The sequence below is a fragment of the Branchiostoma belcheri genome, unplaced genomic scaffold (genome assembly GCF_001625305.1).
Source record: "Branchiostoma belcheri isolate BF01 breed outbred unplaced genomic scaffold, Haploidv18h27 scaffold104, whole genome shotgun sequence".
Taxonomy (NCBI): Eukaryota; Metazoa; Chordata; class Leptocardii; order Amphioxiformes; family Branchiostomatidae; genus Branchiostoma; species Branchiostoma belcheri.
In genome coordinates this window covers 955,861-979,819 of record NW_017802425.1, presented here as the reverse complement: position 1 = coordinate 979,819, position 23,959 = coordinate 955,861, and the positions used below count along the sequence as shown (strand labels likewise).

At 44.6% G+C, this 23,959-nt stretch overlaps 2 protein-coding genes across 3 annotated transcripts in view; one reads left to right on the top strand and one right to left on the bottom strand.

Annotated features, from left to right (window-relative positions):
* The window catches only part of LOC109476438 (mucin-17-like), a 44,958-nt gene extending 27,699 nt beyond the window's left edge, over positions 1-17,259 (bottom strand). The window contains exons 1-3 of the mRNA XM_019777373.1: positions 16,018-17,259; positions 10,546-10,606; positions 4,995-5,090 (exon numbers count right to left, since the gene is read on the bottom strand). Of these exons, the coding sequence (XP_019632932.1) occupies positions 4,995-5,090; positions 10,546-10,606; positions 16,018-17,198 (1,338 nt within the window). The 5' untranslated portion in view covers positions 17,199-17,259. The remainder of the gene's footprint in view (positions 1-4,994; positions 5,091-10,545; positions 10,607-16,017) is intronic.
* A 3,129-nt stretch (positions 17,260-20,388) lies between these two features.
* Positions 20,389-23,959, top strand: part of LOC109476928 (angiotensin-converting enzyme 2-like) — an 11,025-nt gene continuing 7,454 nt past the window's right edge. Inside the window, exon 1 of one of the 2 annotated variants that reach the window (XM_019777956.1) lies at positions 20,389-20,649. In XM_019777956.1, coding sequence (XP_019633515.1) covers positions 20,449-20,649 — 201 coding nt within the window. In that variant the 5' untranslated portion in view covers positions 20,389-20,448. Of the gene's footprint in view, positions 20,650-23,805; positions 23,835-23,959 lie in introns of those variants that run through there. The other variant, XM_019777948.1, reaches the window with a different exon arrangement.

Here is a 23,959-nt window from a genome sequence, read left to right as displayed (position 1 = left end):
CACACACAGACACACAGGCAGACCAGCCAAAACAATACCTCCATTTTCATGGAGGTAAACATAGATGATCAAGCAAGCTCGACTCACTGAGAGTGAGGACTCAATCAACCAATACTATAGAAGCTGTGGTCAGCTCAGGGACATTCCTCACCCAATTCAAAGCAACTCCTAAGCATGACTTTCAAAATTGCTACTTTGATATTCACCAATAGTTTGATATCAACTCTTCATAAATAAACCATTACTAAATTGCTTTTTGAGACGCAGCTTCGTGGCATCTATCACCTTTTCCTTCTTTGCATTGTTCAACACTATAAGACGTCATCTTTGACTTTTTGAATAAATAATGCTGTGATTAGTCCGGAAGTGGAGAAGTTTTCCGCAACCCCACAGGCACGCCACGTGGTCATAACTACTGTCGATGAACCGCTAGAAACGAATTCGAAGTTCTAAACTGCGAAATAAAAGCAAAGTCAAAACTGCAAAAGAAGACCACTTAGGGCACGAATAAAACATGGTCTATATGAACAGGTGGTTACTATAGACAGGATCATTGATGCTTGTGATAATGAGACAAAAATATCTAATGGACCACCGAAATCTTTATCAACTAGAGTTCAACGATCTCATACCTTCGCCAAGTGATGTTAATCTTTATGCCTGACAAAGTAAAGATTATTCCTCCTGATTATGCAAATAGGATTATGCAATATAATTCATTTGCATGAATTATATCAGTTGATCATATTCTCCACCAAAAGACAGCCTTATGGTTCCGGGTCGGAGTTTAATTCTGACCAGGGTTCCAAATAGTGCGCAGTAAATCGCCGGATCTGCGAGGTTGTCACGCTAGGTTTGGCTCCCCATAGCTCGGCGATCGCTGTAGATTTTCAACTAGGTTTTGAATTGATCAAAAAGCCTTGGGATTGTAGTGTTTTTCGGCGCGGTGAAGTTGGACGGCCAGCGAAGCGTTTTTGGTATTAGTCCGCGAGCAAGGGTGATGCGGTTTTCGCCTGATGACCCAAATAGCTGCGTTCTATGTGGAATTTCTAGGGGTTCGCGTCACCGGATTTTGCGAAAAACTTATCGCAACAACCTATATTTTTTTTCTGTTTTTCAGAAACAGAAAGTAGTAAGCTATTTCAGCATATAAGCCGTTAGCCTGGGAAAATTCGTTTTTTCCAAGCAGGTCCGTTGAAAAAACTGCAAAAAAACTACATTTTTCGTATCCAAAATTTACGTTTAACTACAGTTTCTACCCAAATTATAGAGTCGACGGACAATAACCAAAATTGTATCGGAAGCCGGCTGGAAACCTCCGTTGACTGATGTAATGAGATTTCCCGGCGTACTTTTTTGGCGGAGTTATAGCCCTTCGGTCTGAGGGTGTCCGCCGGATCCAAAATCGTGAAAAAAACTCCGGTCCGAGACCTTAACTTAACAAAGGAAGCCAGTATATCATTTCCTCATAAATTATGCAAATGAGGTCCTCATTTGAATAAGTTATGTTTAATGATGTTCACCCTTACTTAACTTTCAAATACCCCAAGTATGAAATTCCAGGCAGTTACCATTATGGAATTATAATATTTCTCATTAATTATGCAAATTACGTGTTAATTTACATAACCAATATCTGCCTGTGTTTCTCTTGTTCTCACTTGATATATCACAAGCTTAAATAGTCCTATAATGTAATGCAGCTGATTCATAGAATTTCCTCATAAATTATGCAAATTATATCCAGATTTGCATAATTGTTGCATAATTATGTCAAGCGTCACGTAAGCTACCTACATATCAAAAATCATGACGATCCGTCAACCGGTTCTTGAGTTATCCTCTTTTGAATATGTGTAAAGAAATGCCCCTGCACTTCCAGAGCAAGCCGCTAGGAGGCCCAAACCTACGTCACTTCTTCCCAAGCATGAGAGCTAACTACCATCTAAATTTCGTCACCCCAGCATGTCTAGATCATGAGATATCAAAACCGGAAGTTCCGCTGCAGTACCACAACAAGCCGCCAGGGGGTCCAAAATCTAATCATTTTGAGGTCTCATCAGGACCTACCCACCTACCAAGTATGAAGACAATCCATTTAAGCCTTCTTGAGTTATTGTGGTCACAGACAGACAGACACACGAACGCCTCTGAAAACATAACCTTCTTGGCGAAGGTAATAATTCTAAAATACTATGGAGCAGTAGCACACAAGCTTACTATTGATAATTCTAATGATTATCATGCACGACTGACACCAACTACGTTATTATTAACCTGCTATGACATATATATGATAGGTATGACGCATAAGGGACTAATCAATCTGATCCATGAATGAGAGGACGACCTTATCTCTTTGTCTTGCGTCATTCTGACGTGTTTAATCATGTTGTAGTGATCATATCTTAATCTTCAAGCAGATTTTTCGGTACCAAAGCCGTAACCAACCGGCAAGAGATCACTAGTATCCAACAGACGAGACACTATCCAACTTGCCACGCTGTTGGATACTGTCTTGTCGGTCGGTCTCCATTGCCACCGAGATCTTTTTTAAGATTAATATTATCCGTGGTTATGTGGAAGAACGGGTAATCTGGACTTAATGGTGTTTGATTTTAGTGATAAATATTAAATAACAAAATAACGATGTATCTGCAGCTGATCTAGCCCCTCCATTGAAACAATTTTATGTTCTTGTGTATATAGATCTATACTATAGACTAGACACTTTTTACCTCTTTACATGGTGTATTTCAATAGAGATTGTTACAAATGTACTATGTTGCAATCATTCTGAGCTCTTGGCATTTGCTGATTGCAATATAAAATATGGAATGACCATGGTATCAACAACCCCCTCCCCCTTTGGCAAGAGCTTCCCAATCCCGTTCACAAGTCACGTGCTTCTGAACCCGAACCCTTTATTGGCAGCCTCCTCTCTGTTGTGTTTTGTTCAGTAAACCCCCGCAGCTGCTAACTAGGCCAGGTTATTCAACTCTCGTCACTCTGTCACAATTTGTGTCCGGCAAGTCGTCCGCGTTTTACATCACAATACAAACATGGACATTATCGGAAGTCCTTGGGACCGAACATGTCAGGAAGACGTTGGATCTCCATGGAAAAGGGGAAAGCTCGTTGGATCTAACGGTTCTTAAGATCCACAAATCACTGTTGAATCTTTCATATACTAAGTAGCTTCCACAAAAGTGTTGAAGAAACTAAAACGATTTGTCATTTATGGCCCCCGAGGGGCATATCTGTCACTTGTGTCTGTGTTTTATTACATTCAGGTCGTTTGAAGTTGTTCTTCCCTCATGATCAATAAGTAACATTTAGTTTAAACCTCATTTGGGGCATCTACCTAATGTGGTGGGATATGCACTCCGTTTGTCACAGAACCCTGCCATCGTGAATTGGGATGCTACTGCTTTGTACGATTTTGATGTACAATCTTCAAACAGGCTGTAACAGACTCAACCACCAACAAGGATCTAAGACAGAATTTCCAGCAACAAAACAGCTGAATTTTGCATGCAAGACGTGTGCACGGATATTCAAAGACTGCCCTCAGTTTGCGATCGTGTGTAGCCAGGCCCCCAATAAAAACCTTCTGACTTCTCGACACTTCACACGTCCTTCCAAACCTAAGCTGCTCCAGATCAGGAAGACGTCAGACAATTGATAAGATCTGAGCCCAAGGCGGATCCAGGTGTTCTTATTTCTGTCTAGTGATCTGCTCCACTGGGCACTGCGGGTCATTGACCCATCAGACTGAACAGACTCCTGGTCTGGATGGGTCTAGCAATAGCATGGTAGTCAGACCACCGTAAGCTCACTATTATCTCTTCGGTACTGAGAGTGTTGCCCTCCCATCCAGGTCCAGCAGCACACGCACGTCCGATCCAATTACTTGGCCTACGAAACTGTAATCAGAAAGGCCGGCTGGAAAGATAGGCTGTCAGAAAGAAAGGCCTGTTCTCAGTAGGACTGTAAAAACACTCCTCAGTTGATCCGTAGAGAATGGTTACCACGATAGGATGGGTGATATCGACGATTTCTGTCTATTAAGTATTACATGTATCAGCAAATGCGGGTGTAAAAGGAGCAGGGCTATGCATGTCTTTCATCATTTTTGTGTCAATGAAGATTTATACACTACATGGTTCCCATGGCATCGACGCAATCGATTCCGGTCTGACCGGTATATTTTGGTCTTCAAATAAAGCTAGCCTGACTACAGACAACGTCTCGAATAACGACGGGAAATAGAGAAGCGATTGAATCCTTAGCCTAGAAGCTGTGCGCTGAAGATTACGGTAGCTATAGATTTTCATCACACGGAAGGGATTACCAACAAAGTCTAATAAGGACTGAATTGCAACAATGAAAGAAAATTCAGGTACGATTAAATTCACCCCCACCCCTTCCCAACAAAGGTTATCGGTACTACTACGGCAGAGCCACCACCTCAATCCACATCAAGAGACAGACTCTCACCTAGCCCCCCTCCTGATACTCGTGCGCGACCTGCACAGTTTCGTGGTTGGTGCTGAAGTAGCAAGGCTGTACATGCGTTTGGTCGATTGCCTTCGTCGATTAAGACTTTATTTGCGTGTAATCTGTTTAAATTGTGTCCAATCCCCACATGGTGTTAGTTATGCAATTCCCTGAACACCATCGCCCCCTGTCAGACCGGTGTAGCATGTATTGGCTTGCAAATCAGTGTCTCTGTCGTAAAAAATTCAGTCATAATTCCAAAAGACCATTTTACTTAGAAACGAGCAAGATTCCGACTTATGGTAACCAAATTTCCCATCCCTCCTACAGCTCTACCGCATTAAAATACTATCACTAGCCTCTACCAGACTTCAGAAGCGGAAAAGTTAGCCAATTTCTCAATTTCTAATCTTTCCAGCCGCTTCTGAAGTCCGACAGAGGCTTTCAAAATACCTACGAACACAATAAAACTCCGGAGATGACCAGATCCTCACCTCATTGTGCTCGTACTTGATGAGCCGGAGCCGCTCCCTGGAGGCGTCGATCTGCCCGTTGATGTCATCGATGATGCCGCGAAGTTCGTTATACTCCTGAAATGGGAGGAAACAACAGAGGATTCGTAAACGGGTAATAAAACCTGATCACTAGGTTGTACTTAATTCAGAAGCTTCTTGGTAGGGCCACGACCGAAGGATGGTAGTAAAACATGGGACTATGAATTAGCCGTTGTCTCCAAAAAGAAGACACCCCCTGTAATGTATTACGACATGGAAACAACATTAGGTAGACTAGTATAGACTAGTCATATATACCTTTTTTGCGTCATAGTTCCCCTGCCATTAGCCTTGGGGCTTGCGTTTGCAAGTAAAGTTCAAAGACCAATAGTTGATCAGCATTCTGAAGGCGTACGAGGCAGCCATGTAACTATTACAATGTACAATGGTTGAGTTTCTTGATTTCTCTTTTTTGTCTGAGTCCAATGTATGTTCCGTCTACAATCTACAATGCCGTTTGTGTACCAATAAAACCCCCCTGCCAGGGGTGCCCAGAATACCTTACGAGGATCATCATGTTGATAGCCTTAAAATTGCTCCATTAACCATCAAGGCCGTGTGTACATGTCAACAGCCCTCAGGCACGGACTGGAACGTTTCTGTACTTTGTATTTTCGCCATTGGGTGGCTCATGTGATTATGCATGGTGAGGATGTCGACCCCACTTTATTTAGGATATGAAGTCTTACTATACTAATATAATGCATTAAAACAACCAGGGATGCCACTCATCGATACCAAGGCCATTGTTTAGTACAACCGATGATGTGAGACTTTCTTAGTGTTGCCACAGCTTAATTTTCTGGTAACTGTTACAATGAACAAATTACGTACTTGCAATAAATCAGTTGTGTAGTAACTTAAAGTGAAGTTGTCGTAGAAATTTTACACGATTTTGATACAGTAGCTGTCTAAGACATTTGAGATCATTTGACACTTTCCTCGTGTTGACACGGTTGGCATGTCACTGTTGTTGCCCCGTTGCTAGAACTCCAGAAAGGTTACCATTGTTGACAGAAAGCTGATACTATCTGCCTGACTCATACTTGGCAAGTTTTGTGGTGATATTAAACAAGGGCGTCTCCTGACATGTACGGACGGTACCGTGACGGTGCGGGGGAGGCGAACTAGCCGAGTTCTCGGGAAAAGGACTGACATGTTTACGGGTGGGGCGGCAGATATCCTGCCTATTCAGCCACCTGGCCGGCTGAGATGTGAGTAGAATATGGAATTATCGACTCGACACGAGGAATAGTCGAGTCGTTCATGCCCTTTCTTGTGCCTGTTGAAATGACGAGAATACACATTTCATGTACTTGTAAGTCACGATTACACAATTCTTTCACCTCAGTTGTGTTATGTTTATGATGCCCATATTCTGTTGAGACCGATAATCCGTATAAGCTATTATAACTATGTAGCATCCTCGTTTAAGCAGCTTTTGTTACTCTTGTCACTGACGTGGATTAGAGATTCAAAAGTTTCAGAAAATGTTTAATGGTGGCTTTGGTAGCTTTTATTTGACATTTCCCTAACGTTAGTCCTGTATAATCTCAACAAGCACACGTTCGTCAGATGCATGGAAGCATTTATCGCAAAAGGACCTGCATATTAATGTGACCTTGCGGTCTGTTTACCGCCATTTTGTTCTCCTCACCGCCGAGAGGCTTTTCTTTAGAACACTGTCCCCATGGCAACAAAACGTGCAGACGACAATGGTGTTTTCTCGTCAGGTTTGTTCTCTGTGAAACTCGGAGGGGACAGGAAGGTTTTTGACGCAGATGTGGGGATAAAAAATGTAAATGTTCTGTGGAAATTCAAAGAAAAACTGCGTTACTGTGAAAGAGGAGTGAGAGACAAAATAGTTGATTTGTCATGAAAGTCAACACAAGGCATTTGAGGCCAGGGATGAATACAAAAGAAAGGAAAGGAGAGGTCAAGGATACGTCCAGGGGTTTGCAGTGGGATGGGCATGCTGTCATGTGACAGTAATATGAACAGACGCACTGGGGGTCAAAGTGCACCACGTTCTGGAAAAACAGGTTCTGAGTCGGGTCTCTACTGACGTCTGTACGGGTCAAACAGTTTACAGATCCAGACATGAAAACGCGATTTCTTATGCATGAATTCACAACGAGAACTTATCTTCGATATCTGTATTCCTCTTGACAATTAACGACAGATAAAGGGGGATTAATTAACCACATTTCAGTATGTTAATGCATATTTGTTACAATGTAGCAATTCATTTGATGATTGTTTCTAACAATGGCGGACTGTCCCAGGCCTTCCGTTACGCCCAGGGGCAGGTTATCTGACAGGCAGTTTTCCCGCGCGAAATGACAGACGACAATTATAGTCACGCTGAGGAAAATACAGAGAACACTGACTTCTAAGTGGTTTAGGCCGACAAAAGTCACACCTCATGTAGGAGAATCTATTAGTCAGGCTTTTACTTCTAACAGCAATTCCTGTTAGTTAGGGAGTTAGTTGAAAGGCGCCGAAAGGAACTGTGTACTGAGTATTTTCCATGTTTTGGACAAGATAAAAATTACATAATTGTGAACCAGGAAGGTCTGATTATACCATAACTTCTATGCCAGGTAGACGCACGTAATCATTCATACAGAGAACATGTTCAAGACAATGTTTGTAAGACTACGAAATGATGATTTGCATGGGGAGAATTTTCAGTGCTCTTGCATCTTATTTTGTCGTCAACAGTTACAACGTGTGGCACGCCCCCTTCCTATGCACTGGTCAGTGTGTCATGTTTCCTACCTTTAACCACATCCGTAGTACCTTATTTTTCCAAATTGTTCCCCCACACCCATTGCATACTTCTACGCCCACTTCTTACGCTGTTCCCCTTCATATTTTTTCACATTTCTTAACTATTGTCGTTAAATTTTACGAGTTTTTTTTGGGGGGGGGGCAATAGGATAAGACATAATCTATTCGGAAAAATGTGACTATCGACAAACAAAAGTTTGGCACAGCTACTAAGAAATAATAAGATAATTAGGTTTGACACCTGGTTCACCTATTTCATCAGAAACGCATGGGAATCATGTGTCTGTTGGCAGCAGCACCAAACGTTATCTATAACTAATCCGGGGGAATATTTGGCCGGCCACACGACGGGTTAGGTTGCGTTGACATCACTTAGATATTAATGGTGTTCAGTACAAAGTACTCTGATCTCAAACTTGATATTTTCTGCCAGACTTCAGAGAAACCTGTTGGAACCAGTGGGCGGGTTTCAAGGTTCCATTGCCCCTGACTGTTCAGAGCTATATTATAATTTTGAACAGTTTGCCGACACAATATGTATGAGTTGTACAATGATTCCTATCCCATACACACATACTATATCCTTTGTAATGTAGCTATAGATTAAACTCGTAGTATGCTTGTTGTTTGCTGTGTGATAAAGCGTATATATTAAAAACTTTTACACGATGTCACAAACATCAAAAGTCATTCGAAGTAGACCAATTGCAATGTTTAGGACACACATGTGCATCCCGAGTCATTAGAACCAAACCCACCACGGAATTACTAACCGTTTTCTAACGTAATCATCTCCATGACGCAGGTACTGTCCTCAGTCTGTTGTTAATAGTAGGGACGGGCACATGTTCGCACGCGATAGTGGCGTTCAATTGTCTATTTCTGGTCTGTACGGAGGGGATCTCATTTTATCTTTGAAGTTGGAGTGTGATGTTGAAATTCTCTACTCTCTCTTTTTATGATTGCCACCTCAAGCAAACTGAATTTCTCTTGAATATTTACGTTTTTAGCTGAAGAAATTCTGTGCACATTTTTTCAGATCTAGAGTCGAATCTATAGCACAATCTATATAAGTCCGCTTTGAATATCAGCCTTACATCATGCCTACTAACCGAAGTTCACGAGAAAATATACCCCTTCGTCTTGTTTTATTTAGAAAGTTTTCTGTAAACCCGTTAAAGCAACTGACCCGTGGAAAATGTACGAAGAGGAAAACTGAAGGACATTTTATGGTTATTTTACACTAATGGCAATAATCAGCAGCGCTTGGGATGGTTCAGTCCGGTTGGTTTGGACAAACGGAGTCGGATGTTAGTTGGTGCGCGACTTACAGGTCACTGGTTAGAACTGGTTAGAACCGTTCAACTCATCTGTGAAGAACCGAGGGGGAGGGCGAACCGACGGAAGGTCGCCTGTCCACTAGACGGCAATCGCTGAGCGACCGTACAGCGACTAAAGTTTGATTTGTGTGACCTATTTGTGTGACAAATGACAGAAAATTAGCCAGTCTTCAATGAAATTCTCTGATTGATCCACGGTTATTTACTTCACTACAAGGATTATTCTATCAGTGGTTTGATTACAACAAATTACAGCATGTATACTTTCCTTGACCATTCGGTTGGCATTTCTTTAACATTGACTAACGCGATTCCTACTACGTTTCCCCATGAAACACTGTCAGGACAATGCGACATCGTCACATCTGTTTTCTTTGATAATCAGTCACAGGATAAGAACATAATGTCAGAACTACCACACACCCACTCCTTACATGGTTGGGCGGACAACTGCTCAAGACTCATTGTATTCTTCTCTTCTTAGAAAAATCTTTAGTGCGGGTAGCTAAGACGCCGCTGTTGTCTCCAAGACACGCCGAGGAACGTCGTTTTAACGGTTGTGTTTTCTCAGTCCACGGAGATGCGCATAATGAGTTGTTACTTCTAACCCACTGGGTAACCCGATTGTCTGCTGACACAAAGTCAACCGAACAATGACGGTACGCTTCGCTACACACAGTTTTGCAACAAACACGGTCGCAACAACTTTCCTCGCGTGGTCACAATTCGCAGAAGAGGTTTTTAAGTGCCGGTTGTTGCTTCCGTAACCTCCCCAGATGAATGTAGGGCACGTATTGTTCCGAGAGAACAATGGCAGAAGAAGATAAGGGGTCGTCTCATCCTACAAGTGTCCCTGCACCAAATCACAATCCTTCTTACAGTTCCTTATGGGTGGAGGTTCTTCCACATTTACTGCCACAGTTCGCGGGTTGATGTAGGGATGTCGCTTTGAGGTTTGTAAAGAGGCCGCGTGGGGAACAATTGTCGGGTCAGGGGTTTCCATCTATAATCCGGACGCCAGAGGCAGCTTTTTAAGTCAGCCCTGTTGTCACAAACACACACAGAATGACTTCTGCCTCTGGCCATGACTCATTTTCCCATGCGGGCCCCACGCCTGCTCTCAAAGCAGAGGTTAACTGAGAACATTATAACCTTCTAGTTCTATAAACTGTTTTCTGACAGCCGTCATAATAGTGTCTTGCCTATCGGCTGTCTTGCCGGCTGGGTACAACTTTTCCAACGAGATCTGCTTGGAGCCTGCCCACGCCGTCCTCTGGCGGGAACTACACACCTCCCCCCAGACCTACATAACCCCGTACAGTCGTGTGGTAACGTTAGAGATGGAGGTCTGTACTTACCGCCTGGACTTTCCTGAAGGTCTCCTCTGCAGCATACCGGGCCTGCCTCTCCCCGTCCACCCTGATGAAAGACGTAATGACAATGTTGGGTGTTTTCTGGGACGTCATGTTTCAGTACGTATCGTTACAGTTATGACAACAGGGACGTCAGCACCGCATCACGCGCGCCTCCGCCGGCAGGTAACGCGTCGCCGTGCCGCACACCTGGTCTGGTCCCGCCGGTGGGACACAAACTTTCCCCGGACTGACTCCCCCTGCCGCCCGCCCGCTGCCGAGTCCTGACACGCCGCGCAACCAGCCAGGCTGGGAAAAACGCCCGCAGGTTTTCTCCGCGCTCGATCGGAGTTGACCCCTGGCTATAATCGGCGGGTTCGGTCCGCCATGATGATTTAATGCAGGTGAAAGTGGGGAGTCTTTATTCCCCGGCTGGCCGGACCATCCGTCTTCTGGTGGGCGGGGCCAGGATGCGCGCAGTCGCTCATGGGAAACCTATAGCCTCGTCAGCAGGCTCTACGAGTGAGCCTATCATAATGCGCCTTTTCCTATGGAATATCAGTTCTATTTGTAGCCGGATTCTACCCTGGCTAGGGACAAAACCTCAAGTACAAATAGAAGTGATAAGCCATAAGAAAAGAAAACATTATAAAAACTGTCACAAAGAAGTCCCAGTTAGTTGTGCTAGCCTGCTGAGGAGGCTGTATGATCCACCACCACAAGACCCGTGCACACAATATACAGTCATGAGAGGACTGGCTAATAGGGAGGGACACGCGGAGTATCTATTAAACCTTATCTGTACGGAAATGAAACATAGTGTACCACACGTTAGTACCACAGCGGTTACACGTAGTGGGCTGTCGTAGTGCTATTTTGGTCCTTAAAAGATGTCAACAGATCTTACGACGTAACAGGAACAGTTTGGACCCCCCCCCCCCAACGACAGGGAAAACTTTGCAGATGAAGTTTTCATAAACAAGTCTCGAAAAATACGGGTACAATTAGGCTTATAAGTTATAGCAGTTCAAGGAGACAATTCCAGTCATGATCAGTGGGTCTAAGATTCTAAATGTTCGAACCTATAAGCCTTCGAGTCTACAAGTCTTTTGGTAGATTCACTAGAAAGTAGCTATACATAATCTTGTATGTGGAAACGTTGGCGTATGTCGCCGATAATATTTTGTAGACATAAGTATATGATAGATAAGTCGGCTTGTAGTATTGTTATTTAATAGTTTTTGCCATATATTGTACCCTGTACGGACTTCGAGCGGCAAAGTTCTCACGAGTGGGAACACAAGTTTTCCCATGCACAGAGCCTGCCATGTTGTGTAGCGTCAGTAGTAATCCAGACATGTCTATATGATGAGATCACCACCTCCTGCTCACCTGCACAGGTACGACAACAGCTCACCTGGACAGGTAGATAACACCCTCATTTTCTGCCGTTTCGCCCCGGGCGAACATTAAGTCAGCTTTGTGTTCCCGCGTCTATTGTGACGCGAACTTGGCGGGAGCGTCTGTTTCTGCTTTTATGGGGCTGGAGTTCACCGACTCAGGCACATTAATATTCATACAGACGTGAAGAAATGTATAATGCATGCACGAGAACAAAGACAAACTATATTTCTCAGTTTATCATATCTTATATCACAAGTTGCCATCTAAACATATATCCAAGGACGCCCAATCAGCTACAGATATTACGTACAAAGAGTCTTGAGTGTGTTTTTCGTGTGTTTATCTTCCCGCAATGTTATCTAGTGACGATTGACGATTCACAGAGTGTATGTGGCCATGGTTTCTTCTAACATATTCGCGCCTTCAGTTGAATTGAATTTATCGCTTTATGTGGAGGATTCCTGTATCCTATTTCATGTTTATACAGTATAGCCAATATAATAGATTCCAAAACACATAATTTGATTTATCCACTCGTTTGCTTGTAAGTAAACTTGTAGACCTTGGGAAAGTCGCTGTATTTTTGTTTGTCACTGATTTTCTTATTTAAGTGTTTGAGGAAGTTACATGGTTAATGAGGCTTACAATTCTCGTTTTCGGCTTAGATAAAGACCCACCCAGGAGATAGTTTTTACAGGTTACTAGTATGTTGAGGATATTTACCTGCCTCGTGTTGCACAGTTAGAACTACCAATGGAAGGCTGACATTTGAAGTGTTCTAGTTTTCATGTGTATTTCGTAACCAACCATGTAATGGCAAAAGGCAAACCATATGGGCAACATAAGTGAAATAGACTCGGACGTTTTGTGCCAGTTGAATATGATTGATTGCAAAACCTGTTCAATACCATGTCAGTGGTGATGATCATGATGATGATGACCATATCTTCGTGATGATGCACCAATATGGCATTTATCTACAAACACTGTTGATTAACACGGGTATTAATTGATTAATTTTCCAACTGGATTTATAGATTACCAGAACTCCGTAAGTAATTACCATTGAGCTCCCGGTGCCCCCCACCCCACCCCGGGCGATCTCATGTACCTTTCGGCGGTTCTACAGACTCCAACATGGCGGCACTCTCGTGTCTACCAACGTGCTTCATGTTTCTAGATCATGAATAGCCAGAGGCTGTTATAATCATAATCAATCCAATTATTTTCTATCCAAGTCTTCTAGGATATCTATACAACCACGCATAAATATCTATTTATGTACTGGTGATTTACTCACACAAATGTATATATTTTAGGTGATACAATGGCATTCTATGACACTACAGTTTTAAGTACTGGTTTCCACAATCGCAACACCTACATAATTTTTACACTAGAAAGCTGAGAATATGGGAAAGCCAAGATCATTTGTTACACAGCTGCAGAATCTATGTAGATCAGGTCACTATACTGTCTCATCTAGATCAGCGTGTTACACTAGTACTATAACACCGAGATCAGGTTGCTACATGTGAAAGCCAAAGTCATCTGCTACATAGAATCTATAGAGATCATGTCGCTATATTGAGATTAGATTGCTACAGAGTAACCAGATCATTTATAATAGATGACTTCAGTCTATCCGTGATAAGGTCAAAAAACCTCTGCACCCCGCCACACAGAACGGCTATGCTTGCATCTTTGCACACAAAAGTCACAAAATAATAGTCAATATGCAAATTGATAAAAATATATTTGTGATCCGTTTCATTCAGATATTTTTCTGTTTGACGTTTTGCCGTTGCTAATCACAACTAACTTATAAATTAAAGATTAATTTCTCTAAGCGCATGAAGAAGGATGGAGCTAAGTTGGGGCAACTAAACGTAACAATTGTGATTGGGTAGGCAAGATCAACTTCAGGTTTTCGGATTAACTTACTCGTGTTTCATTACACCTTATCTTCACATCTGCATCTGATAAAGCCAGAGGGAGACGTTGCTAAGGTGGGTAAGGTGCAGAAATTCCGTCTGTTTCACCTTCTATTCCATATACACGAACTATCTTACACAATCTCTTTCCTTGCTCTTGGTGAAATATCATTAAATGGGCAGTCTTTTTCTAATGGCTGTGAATGAGTAAATATTATACAAATTTCTTGATATGGAATTACTCATAGAAAATATACAGTTATTTGACACAGTTATTTGTCTCATTTTTTAGTTTTCTTTGCGATCCGGTAATGCGTCCAGGTAAGAAAAACAAGATGGCGGCGAAACTCGCGCCGCGGCACCTCGTGCCCGGACAGTGGTGTCATGTTACAGCGTGTGACGTAACAAGGCCGAACATGTCTGAACTGACGTGGACATGTTGGAGGCCTATTCTCAACATTCGCCCGCCTTGTTAGCGGAGCGTACGTTTACAGTGCCTGAGACTGAGTCGATCACACGGTCTGTTGATCACAGACAAGGGGATCGCTGTTGTGAGTAAACAATAAGATCACGTCTAACCCACCTGTCAGCCACGAAGACGTCTTGAAGGATTCACTTAAGACAGATACAATACAAGTGTTACCGTGTCTGTGTGGGGTAACGGAGGAAACGTTTAGCTTTGGGTAAAACTACAGGTGTAAACTTCTCGGGACTTTCTTAACTGCAGGTTTCTAAAGTCTGCTGTTTGTCACAACAATTATCCGCCATGACAGTCACGCACGAGGGAACACGGGAAACTTTCACTTTTCTCAGGAACGCTCTCACTTTCAGACAGCGTTTATGCATTTTAAGTTGACGGCGCTCATTTTGCACATGTTTGTGGATGTCCACGTTGGATGCATGAGAAAAGCGCAAAGTTGTTGGTAATTTGTAGAAATAGTTCGTTCTGTGTAATTTGTATCGCATTTGGCAACAAAGCCTTACAGCATTGTTTAGTGTGTTCGGAGTTAACACGGGAGAATCTGTCGCCATGATGACATGATGTAACGATCCTGCTGAACTGACGAAATGGCTGATGACATAATTGATGATTCCGTTAATTGATAATTACACTGAGAGCGATAAAAATGGCGGAAAATAAGTATCAGTCAGTCCTACTGGTTAAATGAGCAGTACTAGAAACATTGGTCAAAATAGGATTGAGGAAACTCAGCATTGACAGTTCCGAGTAATCTTGGGAGGAGACTAGGTTGTGACCGGGCCGCGCGCGCAGCGGGAGTTAGTCACTCATAACTAACACAGATATAACACATAAAGTCATATCTAAGCAGATTTTCCGTGGCAAAATCGGCGATCGGCAAGACAGTATCAAATAGGCAAGACATTATCTAAGTAGCCAATTGGATACTGCCTTGCCTATTGGATACTATTTTGCCTATTACATGCTGTTGTTACTGTCTTGCCAACGTTGCCACCAAAGATCTGCTTGGAGATTACGCATGGGAGGCAAACGCAATATCTGTCATTAGCCAAATCAACAACCAGGAGATACAGCTGTTATACATGTACAGGAGCCAGAGAGAACGACTGGTTGGATGAAGGTCACTGAATGTATGTTTGAAAACAAACATGATTTAATAACATTTCATACCTGATTACCTCTGTAACACTGTTGTTGTGTCAAAAACAGCATTCTTGCACAACTACGCAACTATCAGTTCTAACTCTAACTATTCTTTATAAGTAATAATGAACTGGCATGATAAATAAACTGTATGGACAAATGAATGGAAGTCATAAATGAACGCGAACCGACGCCAACGGATGAATCAGACAAAGAATTAACGAATCAAAGTACAGTCAAACTTGCACAAGTGACCACCTCTACAAACGACCACCTGGCCGTTGTGGCCACTTTTAGATGGTGCCTTAGATGATTTTCCCATTGATTGACACAAGGGTATAAGAATCCTGTCTATAATGACCACATAAGATCATGTTTTATCGGTGGTATTCTTGGTCAAGTTTGGTTGTATGTGTATATGACTGTATGAATAAATCTGTATGATTGTATGAATGAAGGATAGGAAAGAATGAAAGGAAGGAATGGAAACTGAAGGAAAGCCAGCGTCAGTCTTACCTGCGTCTGTGTTCCTCTGCCTCCTTCCTGAGGTTGTTGACCTCTGTCTCGAGCTTGGCCTTGAGGACGGTAATGGCGTCCAGCTCGGTGTGCGCCTCCTCCACCTCCTGCTGCAGCTCCTCCTCCGCGCGGCTCAGCGGCTCGGGACGCCCGCCCAGCGCCCGGATCTTATCCTCCAGGTACGCCTGCCGGTCCTCCAGCTCCTGGATCTTCTCAATGTACCGTGCAGCCTCTTCCCCTCCCTCCTCCAGCCTGGCCAGGTCGCGTGAGGACCGCTTGTAGTCGCGATCTCGGTCACGATCCCGGTCGCGATCATCTTCGCGATCCCGGGGGCGATCTCGATCAGAAGAGAGATCAAGCCCACGACCGAGGTCTCTCCGGTCACTGTCGCTGTATCCTCGGTCTCGGTACGTCCCCGTCCCTCGGTCACGGTCGCGGTAGCCTCGGTCCTCGCTGTACCGCCTGTCGCGATACCCTTGTGCTCGGTCTCGATCCCAGGCCTCGTCCAGTGGAGACTTGGGTCCTCGGGCTCGTTCGAACCGCCTGCGCTCCAGCATACCCTCGGTGACGGACTGGATGCTGTCGCCGCTGGGCCGCCGCTCCCTGCTGTACCCGCCAAAGCTGGTGTCACGGTCCCGGTAGCTCTCACGCTTCATGTCGAACCCGCGCTCGCTCGACGTGGATGGCACGCGTGGCTTCTTAGGCGGGCCGATCCGTACCCCCTTCCAGCTTTCCAGCGAAGCCTGGCTGTCCGTGTCATCCTGCCTGCCGCTATAGCCCGCCTGTAGGGACCGGTAGCTGCCGTACGCCTCCCTCTTAAACACCTTGAACTCCCGGTCGGGGCTCCGCTTCAGGCTGTAGTCCCGCTCCCCCCTCCGCTGGAAGTCTCTGTCGTACCTGCTGGCCGGCAGGTCCCCCGCCACGCTCTGAGGACGGCTAAGCTTCCCCTCCATGCTGTCCTGCACGTTCTGTTTGATGATGTCGATGATTCTCGGCCCTCCTCTGGCATCGGTGTAGGCAGGAGGGCTCCGCTCAGGCTGGCCATACTCCCCACTGAAGCGAAACCTAGACTCATGACGGGTGTCTGGCGGTGTGCCCCTCTCCGACCCACCCCGGGACCCGTACCGTGCCTCGTACCTACCCCCTCCCCGAGAGGACTCGACTCTGTACCCGCGGATCATCTCTGGTCTGAGCCGGTGTCTCTAAACACACATTACCTGGCGCTTGGCTCGGCCACCCAGGTCCGTCTCTAGGTGGCCATGATGTGTGCCTGCCCGATAATTGCCCCGCTTCACGTCACACGTGGGGATGTGCAGTTGTCCCGCCCACAGGAGCTGTCCGGCCGGTTCTCTGTCAGTCCTTAGGAGCCGCACAGACAGGTGTGACGTCACAGATGTGTGCCCTTCGCGTCGTCTGCAAGCTGGGGAAAACAACCTGACCCACGGTGCATGCGTGGCCCCTCGCGTCGTCTGCGCTCCTGTTTATCAAACCTAGGTAAGGGTTCCCGCCAACTCACTTGACGGCCCATCACACATGTCATGAACGCACCTATCAGTCATATTTCAGTAAAAAGTCAGCTGAAATTATTTTTGTAATTATTTTACTTTATTGCATCTGTGACGTCTCAGACCATGTTGAGCGACAGACGTCGTCTGCATGGCTGTCAATCAACGGCGGGAAAACATTGAATGAACCAAATGCAGCAACATATTGTCAGCGGTGTTTTCAACGTCGTCGCCAGTTATGGGCAGAATGGATGAGACAAAGGTTAAAGGTCATCATAACGTCCTCACATTAATCATTTCATCAAGTCGACATGTTTTTGTCTACATCTATTTTTATAGGATCTGTTCTATCGCTACAGAGTAAAAATGACATCAAGAACAAAACACATTCTTGCTTTTGACGTGGATTTTTTTAGTATGTTTTAATTAAGGATTATAATCTAGTATATATGATTGTATTTGCCAAGTCGTACCCAAAGGTTATTTTTAAGGTAACACACAGTATGCAAAGAGGTAAAAAATCCATAGCCTATCTATCTGGTGTTTCTAGAAACGAGTCATTTCTAAGTATAATGACTCTTCCATTCAACCAAATATATTGTTTACAAAAGCTTACAGTTACACAACCGTCCGTGAGGTTCAGAGATTCGCCAGTGGGCACGTAAAGCCTTCACAGGTCCTGAATTTTTAATGCACTGACAATGACAAACGCTCTTACTTTGAACCACGCCCTTAATTTAAATGTAGATCGCGTCTTCCTCTCAGCGGAAGGCTTAAAACCGTCCGCCCGATATGTGAAGAATATTGTAGTGATTAAACCTTTTTATCCTGCTAGTCCGTCCTTTTGTTCTGGGCTTGTCTGACGACGCGGTGACCTTTCAGAAATGTTCGCCTGCGGGGAGCCGTAATTGGCATGAGTCACCGGCTGAGAGGCGTCATGGCCGCCTGCACAAGTTCCCGCCTTTTCTCGGCACACCCTCCCATGTCGGATGTTTGCTCTCACGTGATTATCACGTAAACACCGGCCATGTTGATAGGTTAAAGCCGCGTGTAAAGTCGTTTCAGAAATCAAGAAGATGCTTGCAGAACGCCATGCACGGCTAAATTCGTGCGACATCTTGAACAATGAATGTCAGGGGAGATGGCAATCTGCCTGATTCAAATAGTCTTCCAGTGTCCACAAAAAACTGGGCATGAACCCGTGTTTAAGTAGAATGACACTGTGTAAGATGTCACTTCCTTTTCCGTCCTTACCTCAGCTGGGCACTGGAGGCTTTTTGACGTTTTTAGTCTTTTATTTTCTTGCTTTTCTGCTTTCATTATGACTCCTTCTCTTGTCCCATAAAGCACGTGATTGAATGCTGGTTTACCAGTTAACAAAGAAGTCAGTTGTACGTGCATGCGCAGTTATCTTCCACCAGTACTATGACAACACCTGTGCACAACAGATGGTCTTCAGACAATACATTTACAATTGTCAAAGTGGTCAATGTTTATTGAAATGCATTTCAGGATACATCTTGTGAAAGAAGTATCTAGTTTTATGCACCACCATTTTTGGTTTATTGTACGCCATCACACTAGGACAAGACCTGCACCTCTCGACGTTAACGAGGTATATACGTCGTTATTGTTTCACGCGTGGATTTATCTCCACCCGTGATCTATTGATGTGAGAACAAAGACAGGATCATAAAACACTCGCATGTAACCGCACCAAGTGTTGATTTATGACCAGTTAAATGTCAAGGCCAAAGTCAGACGTGAACACCTGTCACAGTGACGCTAGACGCACACAAAGGTGATGTTTTAGCCCATTATTCCCGCTTTGTGTTCACCCAGGCTAACAGAACGACAACGTTCACAAACGGGACTCACCAAACTATAATGTAAGGAACTGTCTAGGGATGAAGAGGGGTAGGCAATGGAAAAGGTGGTAGTATCACAGAATGTGCAACCACGGCATTAAATGGTTAAATAAACGTTAAAAATAGAAATGTAAAACTCAGAAGGATGAAAAAAACTGATTGTCAGATCTTCTGTGGTGCCCAGAATGAAATTTTAGACTAGATGATAAATGAGATGATAGATGATAGATGTCTAGAGCTAGAAGTTGAAGGGTTAGGTGTAACAAGTCGATCGGTGTAATATAGCCAGCTGCTGCCGCGCCGCGTGCCTGCGAAGCTGGTGTGTTACGCCGAAAGGCGGTTGTACCGGCTATACAGATACAGATACAGATACAGAGATGAGAAACGTCTACGCGAGAGGCACGTCAGCAACGAATCTCTCTCAAACCTTCATACAGTGTACGTAGGAGAAAGCCCGATGTATTGCAGATGGTAATGTGTCCGCCAGAGGGCGCGCGCGGTGTGATCCAGCAGACCGCGGCGGTCACCGCCGGTCACATACCAGTCGTTCCCAGTATCTCTTTAGTACAGAACTAATTAAAAATATATCGTTCTCACGCATATAAACACATACAAGTACGTACGTGGACTGTACGACATAACCCATTTAAAATTTAAACTGATCCGTGAAGTTGAAAAAAAAGAGCAAATTAAAAGAACAAGCTCGGATTCGAACCCGGGTCAAAAATCCCATTAAACATCTAAACCCCTAAACCCGAATCTTCTATGCCACGAAACATCACCGCGCGGACACAGCGCTCTATATTAAACACAATTGTTAAAGTTTACCGTTCAGCGATATGACATAGACCGTTTTAAATGGCAAGGACGGTTTACGAGACGGAAATAAGCTTCGCCGCGAGCCAGCAGGTCTGCCAACACATCCAGCCCGCCTGCAGGTCACATGTTATGTACCTAAGTCATGTAACAAACTAATGATTAACTTGACTCAGCCCGACCTAACAGCGCGTACCGACGCGAACCCGGCACTTCCCCGGCCCGCCCACCGGTCTGCAGTCATGCCGTGGTCAGCTGTTCTCCTGTCGGCCCTGGCCGTCCTTACCAGCGCACAAACCAACTCACCAACCAACAACAACCTGGACGACGCACAGCGCTTCCTCAGTGACTACAACGCGCGTGCGCAGGAGGTGTGGAACGCTTACGTCGTGGCGTCGTGGAACTACGACACCAACCTGACGGAACACAACAACGGCGTCCTGGTACGCATGTGCACCGGGCCACATTTGTCATACAATCATTTTCAGCCATACTATGACAAATCATCTTTTTTAGTCACATGATAGCTGATGTTTTTCGAAACGTCCACGACTATCCTAAGGACGTCCTGGATTTGATGTCGTACGACAAATGTGACCGAGCCATTACGGAGTGTCCCTTGTACTTGTGATATTTCTCCTGTACCCTGGGGTTTAGAAAGTGACTAAGGGCGGGAACGAGTACGCCCCTTCCTGCGTGCCTGCACTTGTTCTGGTCTTGATTAAGATGTTGTATGTCTGCAGTTGTACTTTCTGGCTGGTCCCGTGGCAGGGTACAAGGGCGACGTTAACTGTAACGTGGTTTCACGACATTTACGACTGCAGCCCCCTCCCTCCGCTGAATAGAAGTCAACCTAAAAATGCCGGTGGTAGATTGCCAACAAAAACGATGCTATGTAAACCATCAGTGGTTCACCTGTTTGCCACTTTTGCAAGTATTTACGCCCAGGCGGTGGGTAATCAAGGCATGTAGCCCCCCCCCCTCTCATCAGAGGCTAGGGTCCTCTTCCTTCAAGGATGAGGGTTTGATTGCCAATAAAAACGACGTTATGTAAACTACCATGGGGTTACCTGACCGCGGTGTAAAACACAATGTCGCGAGAAGGGGGCAGAAAGTAACGGAGACAGAATATTAAAAAGGCGAGTAAGTTTCCAGTAAAAAGGCTCCGCGAGGTTTAACTCATCTGGCAAGTTATTTACTTCGCTTGGCCGAATTCTGCTTTATCTCACTCAGCCACGGAAAAGTCTGCCTGTGGCGTGGCAGGAAAAGGGTCAAGGATGTAGGGCGGCTGGATTGGTTTAAGACGTGCTATAAGTTTGGTCAACAATATAACGGATCGAAATGTTTAATGACAACATTCTTGAGCCAGCAAAACTACAAAGGGGGTCTGTATGGGGGTGTAACCTGCATGGGTTGCCTAATTGGGGCCTGCATGGGGGTGTGCCAACAACAACTGGCGCTCGAGGCCTCTGGCATACCACGCTAACGTCAGTAAATATATACGTATACGCAACACTCCACGCTAAATTTTGAAGCTTCCCAATCATTATGCCAAACCACCTACCGGCTGAACGTGAGTGTCATATCTGGAAATTTTAGAAGCTTGAACGTGAAAAAAGCATCTTAATTTAATACTTGAACCTTAAAAGTAGGAGTGATAATGAAGACGTCTAGACTGACAAGGGAAGCCACGTGATGTCACGTACGATTACATTTTGTACTTTCTTCATTAAACCATGTCCAAAACGTTTGTTCACATACTGAGGCACTATTAAACTATGAACTTTACATCTGGCATTACTGCCACAACTTGGTACATGAACCATGTTGCCACAGGACTAGCTTCACCTCGCATCTGGGAGAAATCTCTCTTCGCAACATTTGTCGCAATTGCAGCTTGTGTACTCAGGGTTTAGCAAACAGAAGTGTTGACTGAGTACTGTCGTGATGTCGGGCCAAGTTAAGGTAATGGTTCGTTTATCACGAAGACACGCATCAGTTCTATCAAAGTCAACCAGAGCAGTTTTCACTTTTTTTAGTATTAGAAGACGCTTTAAGATGCACTCTGTCGTCCCACATATCAGAGAAAATAGTCTCAATCTCGTTTATATTGAATACATTCTGCATGCATGTCCATTCACATGTAACAAATGGGTAACGTTGAAAAGACCTTTTTTGAAGTTTGCTTGTTTTTACTTCTCTATTCCTATTTGGAGCTTATACTTAATTTTACTCCCGAAGTTGATTTTTTCCACTGTATGCTAGCTGTCTTAAGCTAAGGTCCCAATTGGGAAAAGGGGCCCTGGCGGGTAGTTCCCGGGCTGTTTTTTACCACTTTCGGGCGGGACCCCGACGTGGCCCCGCGGGGCACCCTGCGGCTACCGGGCTATTTTTCGGCCCGTCGGGGCCCCGATAAGAATTTAATTCTGAGTTAAATTCTACCCGGGCCCCGCTGACAAAAAGACGCCGTGACCTCATCGTGAGAACACCGAGAGGTACCCCTCCGGTTGCCGGCATTCCACCGGGACACATTTCTTACGTCACAGACCAGATGAACAGAATAAAGGTGTGTACTTCGTAAACCCGGGTAAAATGTGTCACCTCATAGATCAAATGATCACAAGAAATACGTGAATTCTGCATTACGTATAGGTCAATACAAGACATCGTCAGAGAATCTGCTGGGTACCTGCCGGGTGCCTGCCGGATACCGACCAAAGAGGGTGACAAAATTTCTAACAAAATGCTACTGAAGGAAACTTTTAATTGTGACCACGACAGCCGATGCCCGCTCGACTCCTGAACCCGGCCGGGGCCAGCCGGGGCTACATCCCCGACGGGCACCGGCGTAATTGGGACCTTAGCTTAAGGAAGAGTTAAAAAATATAATGTAATGAAGTAACCATATTTACACACAGGCGTGGACACACATCAATACGTCACCTATTACTCCGCTGTACCCGTTACAGGTTGTGTTAAACTGGCTTCTGATTGGTCACCTGATGTCAGGCATTGTTCTTCGTGACCTGACATGACCCTGTTCACTTGACCTTTGGCCTAAAGTGTATGTTTACACCGAAGTTACAAGACGGTTGCTACACAAGTACATTTGCGATTGACACAGTTGTACACAAGTAGATTATTATAAGTGCGAATGCTAGCTGATGCAGTGAACAGCAACAACAACAAAATGGACTTAGAAACAGTCGATTTCAATGTTGTAATGAGTTTCCACGGACTTGTTTTGAAATAGGAGTAAGGCGGAATTCACGGCACCTCGAAAGCAATAGGTGTGGAGTACGTCACAGTTTTGACGGATTTAGATAGTATGTGTCTTCAGATTATGAAATGTGTTATCTTCTAAGTTTTAAGACATCTAGATATATAAATATAATGACAAATATCTAGATGCCATTATATCTCCTGGATGCTTAAGATGATTGTATTCATTAACGGTCTTCCTCGTTTTCCCTGCCGCAGCTGGAGAAAAGTCTGGCGCTGACGGAGTTCGAGGCCGAGGCTTACGTCAACAAGACCAGCTTCAACACCACAGGCTTCCCTGATGACGTCATCAGAGAGTTCGACTTTTCTGGGGAGCGCGCCTCAAGAAGGGGACACGGCACGACGGGTCAGTTTCTTTTTCATCTCTCTAGTCTTTTCATTTGCTTAGCTTCAGCTAATTTTTCTCCCCTCTTTCATTTCTCATCGAAGCTCCTCTGTCCCCCTTCCTTCTTCTTCTTCTCTTTGTCGTCT